Genomic DNA, 15,339 nt, shown 5'->3' with positions numbered 1-15,339 from the left:
GCGATGTAATATACACAACATGTCGTCGCACACCACTCCTGTCCTAACACTTCCTTTTTTGAGTTTTTAGCTGCGACGAGCATCTCTATGAGAGGACCGCGTTGTTGTTCTTGTTGTTGGGGTGCCTTTTTGAAAAGCGCATGCGCATACACTCGGACTTCCCCTACCGACCAAGCCCGTTTCAAATTATCCCTCTGCCACCCAGAATTAACATTAATAAATAACATTAATGAATTAAGATTAACATTAACAGAAATAACATTCACGTCCATACATTATATGTAATCAGTTGATGAAGCATGATGCGTCGCAAAACAAAGGACAAGACCAGAACTGAAAGACAAAAAGACGCTGGTGCATGCGTATAATTTAATGACTGGTCGAATTTGGTAGCGCATATTGCAACGGATATCCTCATGATTCTACACGTCGCAGCTGGTGATCACACTGTGGTCATTTTTCTCTTGTTTTTTAAAAGTATTTCCGCAAGGTGATGTAATGCACACACAGTGTCACTGCACACCACACCACTCATGCACTAACACTTTCTTTTTTGAGATTTTTTTTTTTGGTATTCCCGCAAGGTGATGTAATATATACACCATGTTGTCGCACACCATTCATGCACTAACACTTCGTTTTTGAGTTTTTTTTTTAGTATTCTCTCAAGGTGATGTAATATATACACCATGTCGTCGCACACCACTCATGCACTAAAACATCCTTTTTTGAGTTTGTTTTTTTCATATTCCTGCAAAGTGATGTAATATACACACCATGTCGTCACACACCACTCATGCACTAACACCTCCTTTTTTTCATAGCAACATAGCACAAGCAATATGTTATCAAGTGATTTCTCCATTCAAATTCCCTTGTTTGTGATTATCTCATGGCAACGTCCTTTGTAAAAACAAACTTAAATCCGTTTCTTTCACAATTTGCTAGCTACATTTTAATTTGCATTCATTATTATTACATTAAGGAGTCCCTCTTTCTTGACCTTCTGACAATAAGAATCATCCTTTGTGCCAGTGACTGTTGTACACACCTGTCTTGTTGCACCATTCAGGGAGCTGCTGGTCTTCAAACAAAACTTTGAGCTCGTTGTAACGTTTGCTCGAGCTCAAAAAAGGAAAAAGGCTGATTGAATGTTCCAATATTAATTGATCGTTCATGTTTAATTCCTTTGTAGGACTTGTTGATAAAGACCAAATGAAAAGCAACGATCTACATGCATTACCCACACACTCTGGCAAGGTATGTTAGGTGTAAAGGCTGATTTATGCTTCTGCAAACATGCACGGGTGTCGCCCGCAGACGTCCGCATGGGTGTTTGCCAACTTACTTGCATGTAACGTTAACGCGTGCAGTACGGGGCAGTGTCACATTTACTAAAACTAAAGAATGTACAGAAAATGGAGAAGCACCCAGAAATGGAAACCCGTTTCCACCTCCAGTAAAAGTGTAAACATTCTGTTTGAATGTTTTGGTTCTTTGTTTTAGTTCCGGATTTGGGTCTGGGCCCAACCCTCAATGCTACCAGATATACTTCCCTGCTCAACCAATCAGCGTTTGTTTGACGCACATGACCACAGCTACGTGCGACGCATTGTTGAGATTTTGGAGGGGTGCGCATCGACCCCTCGGCGAGCCTATGCGGGCTACGGTTACCCATAAACCCCTTCTCTGCATAGCTATGCAGAGACGCTTACGTGCATCTTCGTAGAAGCATAACTCCGGCTTATGTGATCATTGTCTCAATAAACCAACAAAAAAAAGATAATTCATTCAGAAATACGGATTGATTAATTCCTTCGGAATTAAAGATCGATTAATTTTCTCAGAAATACAGATTGATCAATTCGCTCAGAAATAGAGAGAGATTCATTACCCCAGAATTAGAGATAGATTAATTACCCCAGAATTAGAGATAGATTAATTACCCCAGAATTAGAGATAGATTCATTACCCCAGAATTAGAGATAGATTAAATCCCACATAATTGGAGAAAGATTAATTACTGTACCCCAGAATTGGAGATAGATTAAATCCCCCATAATTAGAGATGGATTAATTCCCCCACAATTAGAGATAGATTAAATCCCCCATAATTAGAGATAGATTAAATCCCCCAGAATTAGAGATAGATTAAATCCCCCAGAATTAGAGATAGATTAAATCCCCCAGAATTAGAGATAGATTAAATCCCCCAGAATTAGAGAAAGATTAAATCCCACATAATTAGAGAAAGATTAATTACCCCAGAATTAGAGATAGATTAAATCCCCCAGAATTAGAGATAGATTAAATCCCCCAGAATTAGAGATAGATTTAATCTCCCAGAATTAGAGATAGATTAAATCCCCCAGAATTAGAAATTGATTCATTCCCCTGTAATTAGAGATAGATTAAATCCCCCAGAATTAGAGATCGATTAAATCCCCCAGAATTAGAGATAGATTAAATCTCCCAGAATTAGAGATAGATTAAATCCCCCAGAATTAGAGAAAGATTAAATCCCACATAATTAGAGAAAGATGAATTACCCCAGAATTAGAGATAGATGAAATCCCCCAGAATTAGAGATAGATTAAATCCCCCAGAATTAGAGAGATTAAATCCCACATAATTAGAGAAAGATGAATTACCCCAGAATTAGAGATAGATTAATTACCCCAGAATTAGAGATAGATTAAATCCCACATAATTGGAGAAAGATGAATTTCCCCAGAATTAGAGATAGATTAAATCTCCCAGAATTAGAGATAGATTAAATCCCACATAATTAGAGAAAGATTAAATCTCCCAGAATTAGAGATAGATTAAATCCCTCATAATTAGAGAAAGATGAATTACCCCAGAATTAGAGAAAGATTAATTACCCCAGAATTAGAGATAGATTAAATCTCCCAGAATTAGAGATAGATTAAATCCCCCAGAATTAAATCCCCCAGATTAAATCCCCCAGAATTAGAGATAGATTAAGTGCCCCAGAATAAATCCCCCAGAATTAATTCCCCCACAATTAGAGATAGATTAAATCCCCCAGAATTAAAGAAAGATTAAATACCCCAGAATTAGAGAAAGACTAAATCCCCCAGAATTAGAGAAAGATTCAATCCCCCCAGAATTAGAGAAAGATTAAATTCCCCAGAAGGAGAGATAGATTAAATCACCCAGAATTAGAGAAAGATTAAATCCCCCAGAATTAGAGATAGATTAAATCCCCCAGAATTAAATCCCCCAGATTAAATCCCCCAGAATTAGACATAGATTAAATCTCCCAGAATTAGAGTTAGATTAAATCCCCCAGAATTAGAGAAAGATTAAATCCCACATAATTAGAGAAAGATTAATTACCCCAGAATTAGAGATAGATTAAATCTCCCAGAATTAGAGATATATTAAATCCCCCAGAATTAAATCCCCCAGATTAAATCCCCCAGAATTAGAGATAGATTAAATCCCCCAGAATTAAATCCCCCAGAATTAAAGAAAGATTAAATCCCCCAGAATTAGAGAAAGACTAAAGCCCCCAGAATTAGAGAAAGATTCAATCCCCCCAGAATTAGAGAAAGATTAAATTCCCCAGAAGTAGAGATAGATTAAATCCCCTAGAATTACAGATAGATGAATTCCCCCACAATTAGAGATAGATTAAATCCCCCAGAATTAGAGATAGATTCATTCCCCCGCAACTAGAGATAGATTAAATCCCCCAGAATTACAGATAGATTAAATCCCCCAGAATTAGAGACAGATTAAATCTCCCAGAATTAGAGATAGATTAAATCCCCCAGAATTAGAGAAAGATTAAATCCCACATAATTAGAGAAAGATTAATTACCCCAGAATTAGAGATAGATTAAATCCCCCAGAATTAGAGATAGATTAAATCCCCCAGAATTAGAGATAGATTAAATCCCCCAGAATTAGAGATAGATTAAATCCCCCAGAATTAGAGAAAGATTAAATCCCACATAATTAGAGAAAGATTAATTACCCCAGAATTAGAGATAGATTAAATCCCCCAGAATTAGAGATAGATTAAATCCCCCAGAATTAGAGATAGATTTAATCTCCCAGAATTAGAGATAGATTAAATCGCCCAGAATTAGAAATTGATTCATTCCCCTGTAATTAGAGATAGATTAAATCCCCCAGAATTAGAGATCGATTAAATCCCCCAGAATTAGAGATAGATTAAATCTCCCAGAATTAGAGATAGATTAAATCCCCCAGAATTAGAGAAAGATTAAATCCCACATAATTAGAGAAAGATGAATTACCCCAGAATTAGAGATAGATGAAATCCCCCAGAATTAGAGATAGATTAAATCCCCCAGAATTAGAGAGATTAAATCCCACATAATTAGAGAAAGATGAATTACCCCAGAATTAGAGATAGATTAATTACCCCAGAATTAGAGATAGATTAAATCCCACATAATTGGAGAAAGATGAATTTCCCCAGAATTAGAGATAGATTAAATCTCCCAGAATTAGAGATAGATTAAATCCCACATAATTAGAGAAAGATTAAATCTCCCAGAATTAGAGATAGATTAAATCCCTCATAATTAGAGAAAGATGAATTACCCCAGAATTAGAGAAAGATTAATTACCCCAGAATTAGAGATAGATTAAATCTCCCAGAATTAGAGATAGATTAAATCCCCCAGAATTAAATCCCCCAGATTAAATCCCCCAGAATTAGAGATAGATTAAGTGCCCCAGAATAAATCCCCCAGAATTAATTCCCCCACAATTAGAGATAGATTAAATCCCCCAGAATTAAAGAAAGATTAAATACCCCAGAATTAGAGAAAGACTAAATCCCCCAGAATTAGAGAAAGATTCAATCCCCCCAGAATTAGAGAAAGATTAAATTCCCCAGAAGGAGAGATAGATTAAATCACCCAGAATTATAGAAAGATTAAATCCCCCAGAATTAGAGATAGATTAAATCCCCCAGAATTAAATCCCCCAGATTAAATCCCCCAGAATTAGACATAGATTAAATCTCCCAGAATTAGAGTTAGATTAAATCCCCCAGAATTAGAGAAAGATTAAATCCCACATAATTAGAGAAAGATTAATTACCCCAGAATTAGAGATAGATTAAATCTCCCAGAATTAGAGATATATTAAATCCCCCAGAATTAAATCCCCCAGATTAAATCCCCCAGAATTAGAGATAGATTAAATCCCCCAGAATTAATTCCCCCACAATTATAGATATATTAAATCCCCCAGAATTAAAGAAAGATTAAATCCCCCAGAATTAGAGAAAGACTAAAGCCCCCAGAATTAGAGAAAGATTCAATCCCCCCAGAATTAGAGAAAGATTAAATTCCCCAGAAGTAGAGATAGATGAAATCCCCCAGAATTAGAGAGACGAAATCCCCCAGAATTAGAGAAATATTAAATCCTCCAGAATTAGAGACAGATTAAATCCCCAGAATTAGTGAAAGATTAATTCCCCCACAATTAGACATAGATTAAATGCCCCCGAATTAGAGATAGATTCATTCCCCCACAATTAGAGATGGATTAAATCCCCCAAAATTAGAGATAGATTAAATCCCCCAAAATTAGAGATAGATTAAATCCTCCAGAATTAAATCCCCCAGATTAAATCCCCCAGAATTAGAGATAGATTAAATCCCCCAGAATTAATTCCCCCAAAATTAGAGATACATTAATTCCCTCAGAATTAGAGACAGATTAAATCCCCTAGAATTAGAGAAAGATGAATTCCCCCACAATTAGAGATAGATTACATCCCCCAGAATTAGAGATAGATTCATTCCCCCGCAACTAGAGATAGATTAAATCCCCCAGAATTACAGATAGATTAAATCCCCCAGAATTAGAGACAGATTAAATCCCCCAGAATTAGAGATAGATTAAATCCCCCAGAATTAGAGAAAGATTAAATCCCACATAATTAGAGAAAGATTAAATCCCCCAGAATTAGAGATCGATTAAATCCCCCAGAATTAGAGATAGATTAAATTCCCCAGAATTAGAGATAGATTAAATCCCCCAGAATTAGAGATAGATTAAATCCCTCAGAATTAGAGATAGATTAAATCTCCCAGAATTAGAGATAGATTAAATCCCCCAGAATTAGAAATAGATTCATTCCCCTGCAATTAGAGAAAGATTAATTACCCCAGAATTAGAGATAGATTAAATCCTCCAGAATTAGAGATAGATTAAATCCCCCAGAATTGCAGATAGATTAAATCCCCCAGAATTAGAGAAAGATTAAATCCCACATAATTAGAGGTAGATTAAATACCCCAGAATTAGAGATCGATTAAATCCCCCAGAATTAGAGATAGATTAAATCTCCCAGAATTAGAGATATTTAGATCGGACGAACCGATCGAACCCATCTATGAGACTATGGACTCTCCCGACGCTCCCATCGCCGAAAGTCTACCGACCCTCCCCTCACCGAGTCTACCAGGGCCCGACGACTTGGCGTTACACCCTTCGTCACCCGACCCTGGTTGACACCGCTAGGGGCGCGACTATAAGACCCGCTGCTGCGGACGGTGCTCCGAGACTTCTCCTGTGACACGTTACATCTGGTAGACTCGCTAACGGTACGCCAGCATAGAATATTCAGCTTGCTTACATTGCTTACATTGAATGTTATGAATGGTCCCATGTGATGCCATATCTTATGCTTATTGCATTTCCTGCATTACAGGATGATGTCATGATCTAAATGGAATTAAACCAGAAGTTGGACTAAAGTTGTGTGGACCTGATTGGTTTTCCACAACACTCAGGTGGATCGACGACAACCGTTGACTACCTGATGGTGCGTAGGCGAGATATGGGGCACCTCCGGGACACAAAGGTGATCCCGGGGGAGGAGGCTGTTTCACAGCACCACTTGGTTGTCTGCGACATGAGGGTGAAAGGTGCGAGGAGAGCTCGGCGGGTGAAGTACCAACCGAGAATGAAGGTGTGGAGGTTGAAAGAGGTGCCAGTAAGGGAGGCATTAAAAGAGAGGCTGAGTAGGGTAGAGGCTGATGTGGTTGAGCTTGAAAGTGATTGGATGTCAATGAAAGATAGTCTGTTGGGAGCCGGTGGTGAGGTATGTGGATGGACAAAAGGACCACCGAGGCACTTGGGAACATGGTGGTGGGATGATGAAGTTGGAAAGAGGATTGACGAGAAGAGGAAGAAGTTCAAGGAGTGGCAGAAGGCGAAGGGTACGGGAGCAGAAAAAGCAGAGCATGAAAGTTATAAGGCAGTCAAGAAGGCTGCAAAGAAAGAGGTAGCAAAGGCTATAAGGCAGCCAAGAAGGCTGCAAAGAAAGAGGTAGCAAAGGCACAGGAGGCATGCAGGAAAATGTTCGGAGAACGCTTGGATTCGGAAGAGGGTCAGAGAGCGGTATTCAGGATTGCAAAGCAGATAGCGAAAGAGAGGTGTGATGTGATGGGGGTGAGTTGCTTGGGACAAATCGTTGTGGACCCAGATGGAATTAAAGGAAGACGGAAGAGATGTATGGAAATGCTGTTGAATGCAGAGAATGAATGGCATGGCAACATAGAGAGTAACCCAGTTTTAGGACCGGCAGAGAAGATAACTGAGAAGGAAGTTGAGGAAGCGATAAAAGCAATGAAGAGTAGAAAAGCAGGAGGGCTGACGGGAGTTGTGGGAGATGTGTTGAAGGCAGCAGGAAGTTGGGGTGTGAAGAGAATGACAGAGATCTGTAATCTGGTGGTGAAAGAAGGCCGCATTCCAGTGGATTGGGAACTGAGTACCCTCGTCCCTCTATACAAGGGGAAAGGTGACCCTCTGGAGTGTGGCTCGTACCGAGCGATAAAGTTATTGGAGCATGGAATGAAGGTATTGGAAAGGGTGTTGGAGAGGAGGATAAGGAAGAAAGTGCAGATCGACGAAATGCAGTTTTGGATTTATGCCAGGAAGAGGAACGACAGACGCGCTTTTTATTGTGAGGCAGTTGCAGGAGAAGTACATGGAGAAGAGGAAGAAGCTGTTTCTTGGGTTTGTTGATCTGGAGGAAGCATTCGATAGGGTTCCACACGAAGTATTGACACGGGCATTGAGGAAGTTAGGAGTGGAGGAATGGTTGATCAGAGTAGTGATGGCAATGTACAAAAGAGCGCGTACAGCTGTAAGGATGAAGGATGGGAACAGTGGTGAGTTTGAGGTGAAGGTGGGAGCGCATCAGGGGTCGGTACTAAGGTCACTACTATTTGTAGCTGTGATGGAGGTGCTGGCTCAGAACGTAAAGGAGGGTTTTTTTTGGGGGGGGGTGGGGGTTTGTTTTTTTGTTTACAGAATCGAGGCTTGTGAAAGAGCTAACATTTATTTCACAAACAAATCTAACAAACAAAATATATAAAAAGAGGGAGCAGTAGACAAGATGGGGAGAGAAGGGGAAGCACACAAACACAACATTTGAGAGCAGGGACATCGGGAGATGTGTGGGAGGGAGAGGGCTTGGGGGGAGGAGGCGTGGGAAGGGGGGGGGGGGTGGGAGAAGTATAAAACACAAGTACACCAAGGACTTCCAGCACAGAAGTTGGTATTTCAAAAAAGTGGATTTGGGGTGAAATTAGCAGGGGTAGAAAAGATCAAGGTTTTGGATGGGGGAAGATAAGAGATGGTGGTGAACAGCTGTTTTAAAGACCTGGAGGGAGGAGTGGGATTGAAGAGAGTGAGGGAGTTTGTTCCAGAGGCAGGAGAAAAGAGGAATGAAGGAGTGAAGGTGAGCAGAGTCTTGATTTTGGCAGTTTAACCATAAGAGGGTTGCAGGCAGATCTTGTGCGACCTGCAGGAATATTTGGGGGACAGAGCCCAGAGACAGCTGGGAGGGCAAGGCCGGAGAGGAGTCGGTAGAAGACGGAAAGACCACCAACCTGCCGGCGGTGAGTGAGTGAATGGCCCTTGGAGTTAGCTTCATCGCGGGAGATTCCAATGATTCTGAACGCTTTGGTTTCAACCGCGTGAAGACGAGCTAGGTGTGAGGCAGGAGCACCAGCCCAGAGGGGAGTGTAGTATTCCATTGAGCTGCAGATGAAAGCCTTGTATGTGGTGAGGAGCTCAGGTGTGCCAAGGAAGGACTTCGCACGACGGAGGATGCCCAGTCGGCGGCTGGCTTTGGAGGCCAGATTTGAAATGTGGTTTTCCCAGGAAAGATCATGGCAGATAGTGAGACCCAAAAGCTTGAGTGACATAACGTCGTGGAGAAGTTTGTTGACAAAGTACATGGGAGGGTTGTCCGGACGGTCTTTTCGAAGAGACATAGTGATAGTGTGAGATTTTTCAGGATTGAAATGTTCCACTTGTTTGCCCAGTCTGTGATTTTGTCGAGGTCTGCAGAGAGTGAGGAGGCTGCTGCCTGCCTATCTGAAGGAATAGGTATGGAGTGGCAGAGAGTAGAGTCATCAGCAAAGAGATAGAGAGGATTTTCCAAGAGAGTCAGAGAGATCATTGATGAAGACCAGAAAACGCACAGGGCCCAGAACACTGCCTTGGGGAACTCCAGCCTGAACAGGAAGAGGAGATGAGATAAACCCATTCAGGGCCACACGTTGACTACGACTAGAGAGGAAGTCCGCCAGCCATGCGTGGAGATTTCCATGGATACCAAAGGAGGAGAGTTTGGTGAGCAGAGGGTGGTGCCAGACCGTGAGTCCCAGTGAGTCGCAGAAGTCCTTTGCTGAGGAGCCATGGCTTGTGATAGAGGTACCCACACCCAGCCAACTGGCATGGTGACAATTGAAATCACCACATATGAGGAAGAGAGAGTTGGGATGGGTAGATAGAAGTTGGTCCATATTATCAGACAGCGAGATGTATATGGAGTCATCACTGTTTGGTGGACGGCACAACACACATATGAACAAAAGGTGGGAGCGAAGGGGAAGCCGTAGCCAAAGGTATTCCTGGGGGTGAGGTGGAGAGAGGGCAGTGCAGGGCGAGTGAGGAAGAGTTTTTTTTATAAAGATAGCAACCCCACCTCCAGGACATGGCTCAGGTCTAACCTTCCTGGAGGTGCGAATAACCTGGGATAGATACCAAGGAATCAGAGACACCATGAGGTAGGAAAGTTTCTGTTAAGCAGATCACGTCTGGTTTGTCAGAAGCAACCTGTATGGAGAGATCAGTCAAGTTTGAGCGAAGGCCCCGGATGTTTGAGGTCCATACCGTTAATGAAGAGGAAGGGGGAGTGAAAACATTTTGCTACCTCGGAGACATGTTGAATGTAGAAGGTGGATCAGACTCAGCAACGGTTGCTAGAGTGAGATGTGCATGGAAGAAGTTTCGGGAACTGAGTGGCGTGCTGATGAGGAGGGTAGTGTCGTTGAAGCTGAAGGGAAAGGTGTATGCTGCATGTGTGATAAGTGTTATGATTTATGGGAGCGAGACATAGGTAATGAACGTAGAGCAGCAACGAAGGCTGGAAAGGGTGTAAATGGGAATGGTTCGGTGGATGTGCAGAGTATCGTTGAGAGAGAGGAAGACAAATGATGAATTGCGAAAGATGATGGGAATAGAGCCTGTGATTGATGCTGTGAAGAGAAACAGGTTGAGATGGTTTGGTCATGTGTTGAGGAAGGATGAAAGTGACTGGTTGAGAAGAGTGATGGAAATAAATGTAGAAGGAAGTAGAGGACTATTAATGGTCAGTGCCATGAAACTTTCCAAAGTGCATGTGTGAGACGCTTGGTCTCCTTCAAAATGATGGAGAATGGCATTTTGCATTGACAGATGCAGATTGCAGAAGCAATACAAATGTGCCCACAAATCAGGGAGCTCTTTGTGACCCTCCTACTCTACTCTTTTGAAACCCTGCTGACCCAGTTATGGTCTTCGACCATCACCATATGCACTGGTGGGATGACTTTCTTCCTCGGGTTCCTCAATAAGCAAGCTGATCATCAACTCCTGCGTGCAATGGTATCGCTGGACGTTGAGCATCGCCTTCAACACCATGACAGACAACTTTCTGAGTTTCATCTGCCAAATGTCACAAATGATTTGCGTGCAACAGTGCAAGCAATCAATGGAAATATTGCACAACCACAACTGCCAATGATTATTCAGGAGGAACTTGAACTTGCTTATGATTTTAAAACTTTGAGAAACATTGTAAACCAACGCTTGCATGGCCCAAATGCACTTCTACCCTCTCAACGTGAGGTATATGTATATGACACTGTTATAGTTGCTTTACAGAAAAAGGAACCATTGGCTATCTTCCTGGATGCAAGAGGTGGGACAGGTAAAACCTATACACTGAACACTCTGCTAGCTGCTGCACACACCCTGCACAGTGACAAAATGAATGTTTCTCTAGCTGTTGCCTCAAGTGGTATTGCGGCTACACTTCTGCTGGGTGGACGTACATTTCATTCCAGGTTCAAAGCCCCCATCATGGTCACTGACTCAACAACATTATCAATATCGATATCTCACCAAAGTGTTCTTGCTGACCTAATTCGTAGAGCAAACCTTATTGTATGGGACGAGGCTCCAATGAGTCACAGGCACCTACTTGAGGCACTTGACCACCGTACATTACGAGACATCACCAACCAAGACATACCTTTTGGGGGAAAAGTAATAGTTCTCTGCTGGACACTTTAGACAGGTGCTTCCTGTTATTAAACATGGATCACGTGCCCAGATTGTCAATGCCTCTCTGAAATATTCTCTGTGTTGTGGCAACATTTCAAGATATTCCACCTTACCGAGAATATGCGTGTGCTTATGAATGGACATTGGACATTATAAAAAATCGAGGGAGTTTGATCGTTGGCTACTACAACTTGGCAACGGACAGCTACCCTACAACAATGAGGCATGCATTGAAATACCAGAGGAAATGTGCATGCAAATTGACAGCACCTCACGTGAAACAATCAAGTAGATCCATGAGTGAAGTCATTGACTGGGTCTTTCCTGACTTTCACCGACACCACACAGATCATAAGTGGATGGCAGATCGTGCAATATTAGCACCAAATAACACATTGGTGGATACCATCAACGAGGTCATGTCAGATACATTTCCTGGAACACCAACACTTTGTCAAAGTGCAGACAAGACGGTAAATGATGATGATGATGACGATGCCACACGTTTGCCAACTGAATATCTCAATTCCCTTAACATTGCCGGAATGCCACCTCATCAACTCTCACTCAAGGATGGCATGCCGTTAATCTTGCTCCGCAACCTCAACGCGAAGCCAGGACTCTGCAATTAAATGGGACACGGTTAATCGTGAAAGAAGTTATCTGTGGCCGCCTCCTAAAGGCTATTATTGCTAATGGTGACACTGCAGGTCGCAGTGTGTTTATCCCTCGCATCACTCTTCAACCTACAGATGGGATTTTCCCATTCCATTGGCAACGACGTCAGTTCCCAGTGAGAATTGCCTTTGCCATGACCATAAACAAGAGTCAGGGGCAGAGTTTGTCTAGGGTGTGCTTGTGGCTAGAACAACCGGTCTTCACATATGGTCAACTGTATGTAGGATCATGACGCGTTGGCCACCCTGACAATATTCGTTTCGCTATCAAGCAGTTGCCTCACCTTCCAAGAACTGCGACATGTTGTTGTATTGTTTACAGTGAAGTGTTATCACTATCCTGAACTTAAATTGCTTATAAAGATGTAACATCACTGATATTACAAATAAATTTGAGCAGAAGAAATGTTTGCATTATCATTGGCTTAAATCATGACGACACAACAACTCATATAGTCATTATCCTAAGTTCAAACAAACTTGTGCCTCTGCAGCGATGTATAGTGAGGCAAGCACAGCATCCCGATCCACGCTATTCGATTTATGTCAACATATTTTATCTATCTTTTATATATATATATATATATATATATATATATATATATATATATATATATATATATATATATATATATTGTTGTGGATATGAGAATGTTTTTTTTTATTTATTGTTGTGGTAAAATGTTGTTGTAAAAGGTTGTTGTAAAATATCACCCCTCCTCCCTCCGTTTGTGGTTGTATAAAGGTCAAAGGGCGTTCCCGTAGTTAGTCCATAAAACATACATGCAGGACACGATATATCTTTTTTGACAGTTATATCCTTATTATGTGTATTAGTGTAAGGCTGTGTCTTCCATTAATTGAAATACTCCATTGCACCAGTGAAAGAGAATAGATCCCCTTTCCTTCCCATCCCCAAAATCTCCCTTTCCTTCCCATCCCCAAAACCTCCATTTCCATATTACATCCCCTCTCGTCACTGCTGAGCCCTCGATTCCCAATCACCTCCCCTCCAATAACCGCCATTGACCATGTGCTTTGAGTCGGAGAAGAAAGGCGTGTCTCCACCTCGTCAGAGGGGAGGAGGGGCGCGCCCGCCCGTCGTCATCCAGGGCGGAGCCCGAGGGTCGCGCGACCAACCAGGGCCGAGGTGAGCACCCCGATGGGCGTGTCCAAAACGCCGGCGGCGTAATCGCTGGAGGCGCTATAAAAGGCGCAAACGGAAGTGGTCACAGTGAGTTGGTCGGAGATGCACTTTGAGTTGGTCACAAGGAGTTGGTCTGAGTCGGTTGCCAGAGGAGGGTCAGTGGTTGCGTTGGTTGCGGTGGTAAGGAGTCGGTGGTCAGTTGGTTGCGGTGAGGAGTCGGTGGTGAGGAGTGAGAGAAACAAGAAAGAGTTGAGGGTTTGGACCAGACGAGTGGGACAAGGCCTGGCAAAGCACGCGACGTAAACAGCAGCCAAAACAGCAGCGTGGGGCCTGGCCTGAACGGCGGCTGCTAAACGCGCCGGTTGTGCTGCGGGACCCCCTTGGACCTCCCTCTCCCTCCAGCCATCCACATCCTGCCATTACTGCAATTCCCCGCTTGAGTCAGTGTCTTTTGTTTGTTCTGTCCTGGGTTAATTAAGCTGTATAAGTTAATAATTGCACTGTGTCTCTAATCCTTCTGTATATTATTTTATTATCTTTCCTTCTCCTTGGTTACTTTGAGCATGTAAATAGTAGGAATAAATTTAGTGGTATTTCCAACCTTTTTGTCTTCTGCTTCTTCTTCTTCACATCCGTGTCGCCTTTGTCTTTTCCCTATTGACTAGCTGTGGTGCCATCCGGCCAAAGTCCTGGGTGAATCGGGTGAGTCAGGGATCCTGTTAGGTCGCGGCAATACCAAACTGCTCGGTAACTAACATCTTAAACCGCGATCAGTAACAATATATATATATATATATATATATATATATATATATATATATATATATATATATATATATATACATACATACAGGGGGCTGCAAAAGTAGGTATACAGTTATGAAGAAAAAAAACGTGCGCACAAAACGTATTTTATTGATTATACAAGCATATCAATAATAACATATCAATAATAAACATATCAATAATAAACATATTAATCCCTCAAATGTCCCTCAAAACTATTTCCCTCAAAATCCCTCAAAACTATTATAATACTGGTAATACTGGTATAATCCTTACTGTATACCTACTTTTGCAGCCCCCTGTATATATATATATATATATATATATATATATATATATATATATATATATATATATATATATATATATATATATATATATATATACACACACAGCATATCTATAAATATATCTGTGCAGTGTCTTGTCACTTGTCTTGTCTTGTCACTGAATTACTACCTCAAACTTTTGTAAAATCGTACGAAACTTCGGGTATGAACCTATCTCTCCTGTGTGTGTCTTCAAGGGTCTTTGTTTTGAAATTTTTTGAAAAAACAACTTTTGTTGAAAAACAAAAATTGAAAAAGATGTATTTTTTCAACTTAAGTATTCAACTTCAATTGTTTATGAAATGTAATATCACGTATATGACAAAAACATTTATGCAAAATAATTGTTTGTTATGATTGGTGTCCACCATGACAAAACAGCAACTCAGGCACACTTGGTCATCGATTTATATATCTACATATCTGGGCAGTATCTGTGTTGTCACTGAACTACTCCCTGAAACTTTTGTTTCCGTGGTTGTGAAGTGTTTTTAATAACGTGGTGGTGGTTTTGAATCATGTGGTGGTGAGGTGTTTTGAATTACGTGGTGGTGAGGTGTTTTGAATTATGTGGTGGTGAGGTGTTTTGAATTACGTGGTGGTGACTGGTGAGGTGTTTTTAATTACTTGGTGGTGAGGTGTTTTGAATTAAGTGGTGGTGACTGGTGAGGTGTTTTTAATTACTTGGTGGTGAGGTGTGTTTAATTACGTGGTGGTGAGGTGTTTTGAATTAGTTGGTGGTGAGGTGTTTTAAATTAGG

At 41.4% G+C, this 15,339-nt stretch overlaps 2 protein-coding genes across 3 annotated transcripts in view; both read left to right on the top strand.

Annotated features, from left to right (window-relative positions):
- The window catches only part of LOC137417994 (uncharacterized), a 117,027-nt gene that overhangs the window by 78,372 nt on the left and 23,316 nt on the right, over positions 1-15,339 (top strand). Inside the window, exons 9-10 of one of the 2 annotated variants that reach the window (XM_078766486.1) lie at positions 1,196-1,260; positions 6,728-6,773. The exons of the other annotated variant lie outside the window; for it this stretch is intronic. Coding sequence (XP_078622612.1) covers positions 1,196-1,260; positions 6,728-6,745 — 83 coding nt within the window. The 3' untranslated portion in view covers positions 6,746-6,773. Of the gene's footprint in view, positions 1-1,195; positions 1,261-6,727; positions 6,774-15,339 lie in introns of those variants that run through there. 2 annotated transcript variants of the gene reach the window in all.
- On the top strand, positions 6,814-11,649 carry LOC144888448 (uncharacterized). Its single transcript, XM_078766357.1, has 2 exons — positions 6,814-6,988; positions 10,771-11,649. The coding sequence occupies exons 1-2, from the start codon at positions 6,839-6,841 to the stop codon at positions 11,647-11,649; spliced, it is 1,029 nt and encodes a 342-aa protein (XP_078622483.1). The 5' UTR covers positions 6,814-6,838.

Source organism: Myxine glutinosa, chromosome 12 (assembly GCF_964187855.1).
Source record: "Myxine glutinosa chromosome 12, kmMyxGlut1.1, whole genome shotgun sequence".
NCBI classification, from domain to species: Eukaryota; Metazoa; Chordata; class Myxini; order Myxiniformes; family Myxinidae; genus Myxine; species Myxine glutinosa.
Note: the sequence above shows the minus strand (reverse complement) of the source record. Positions and strands in the feature narration are given on the sequence as shown.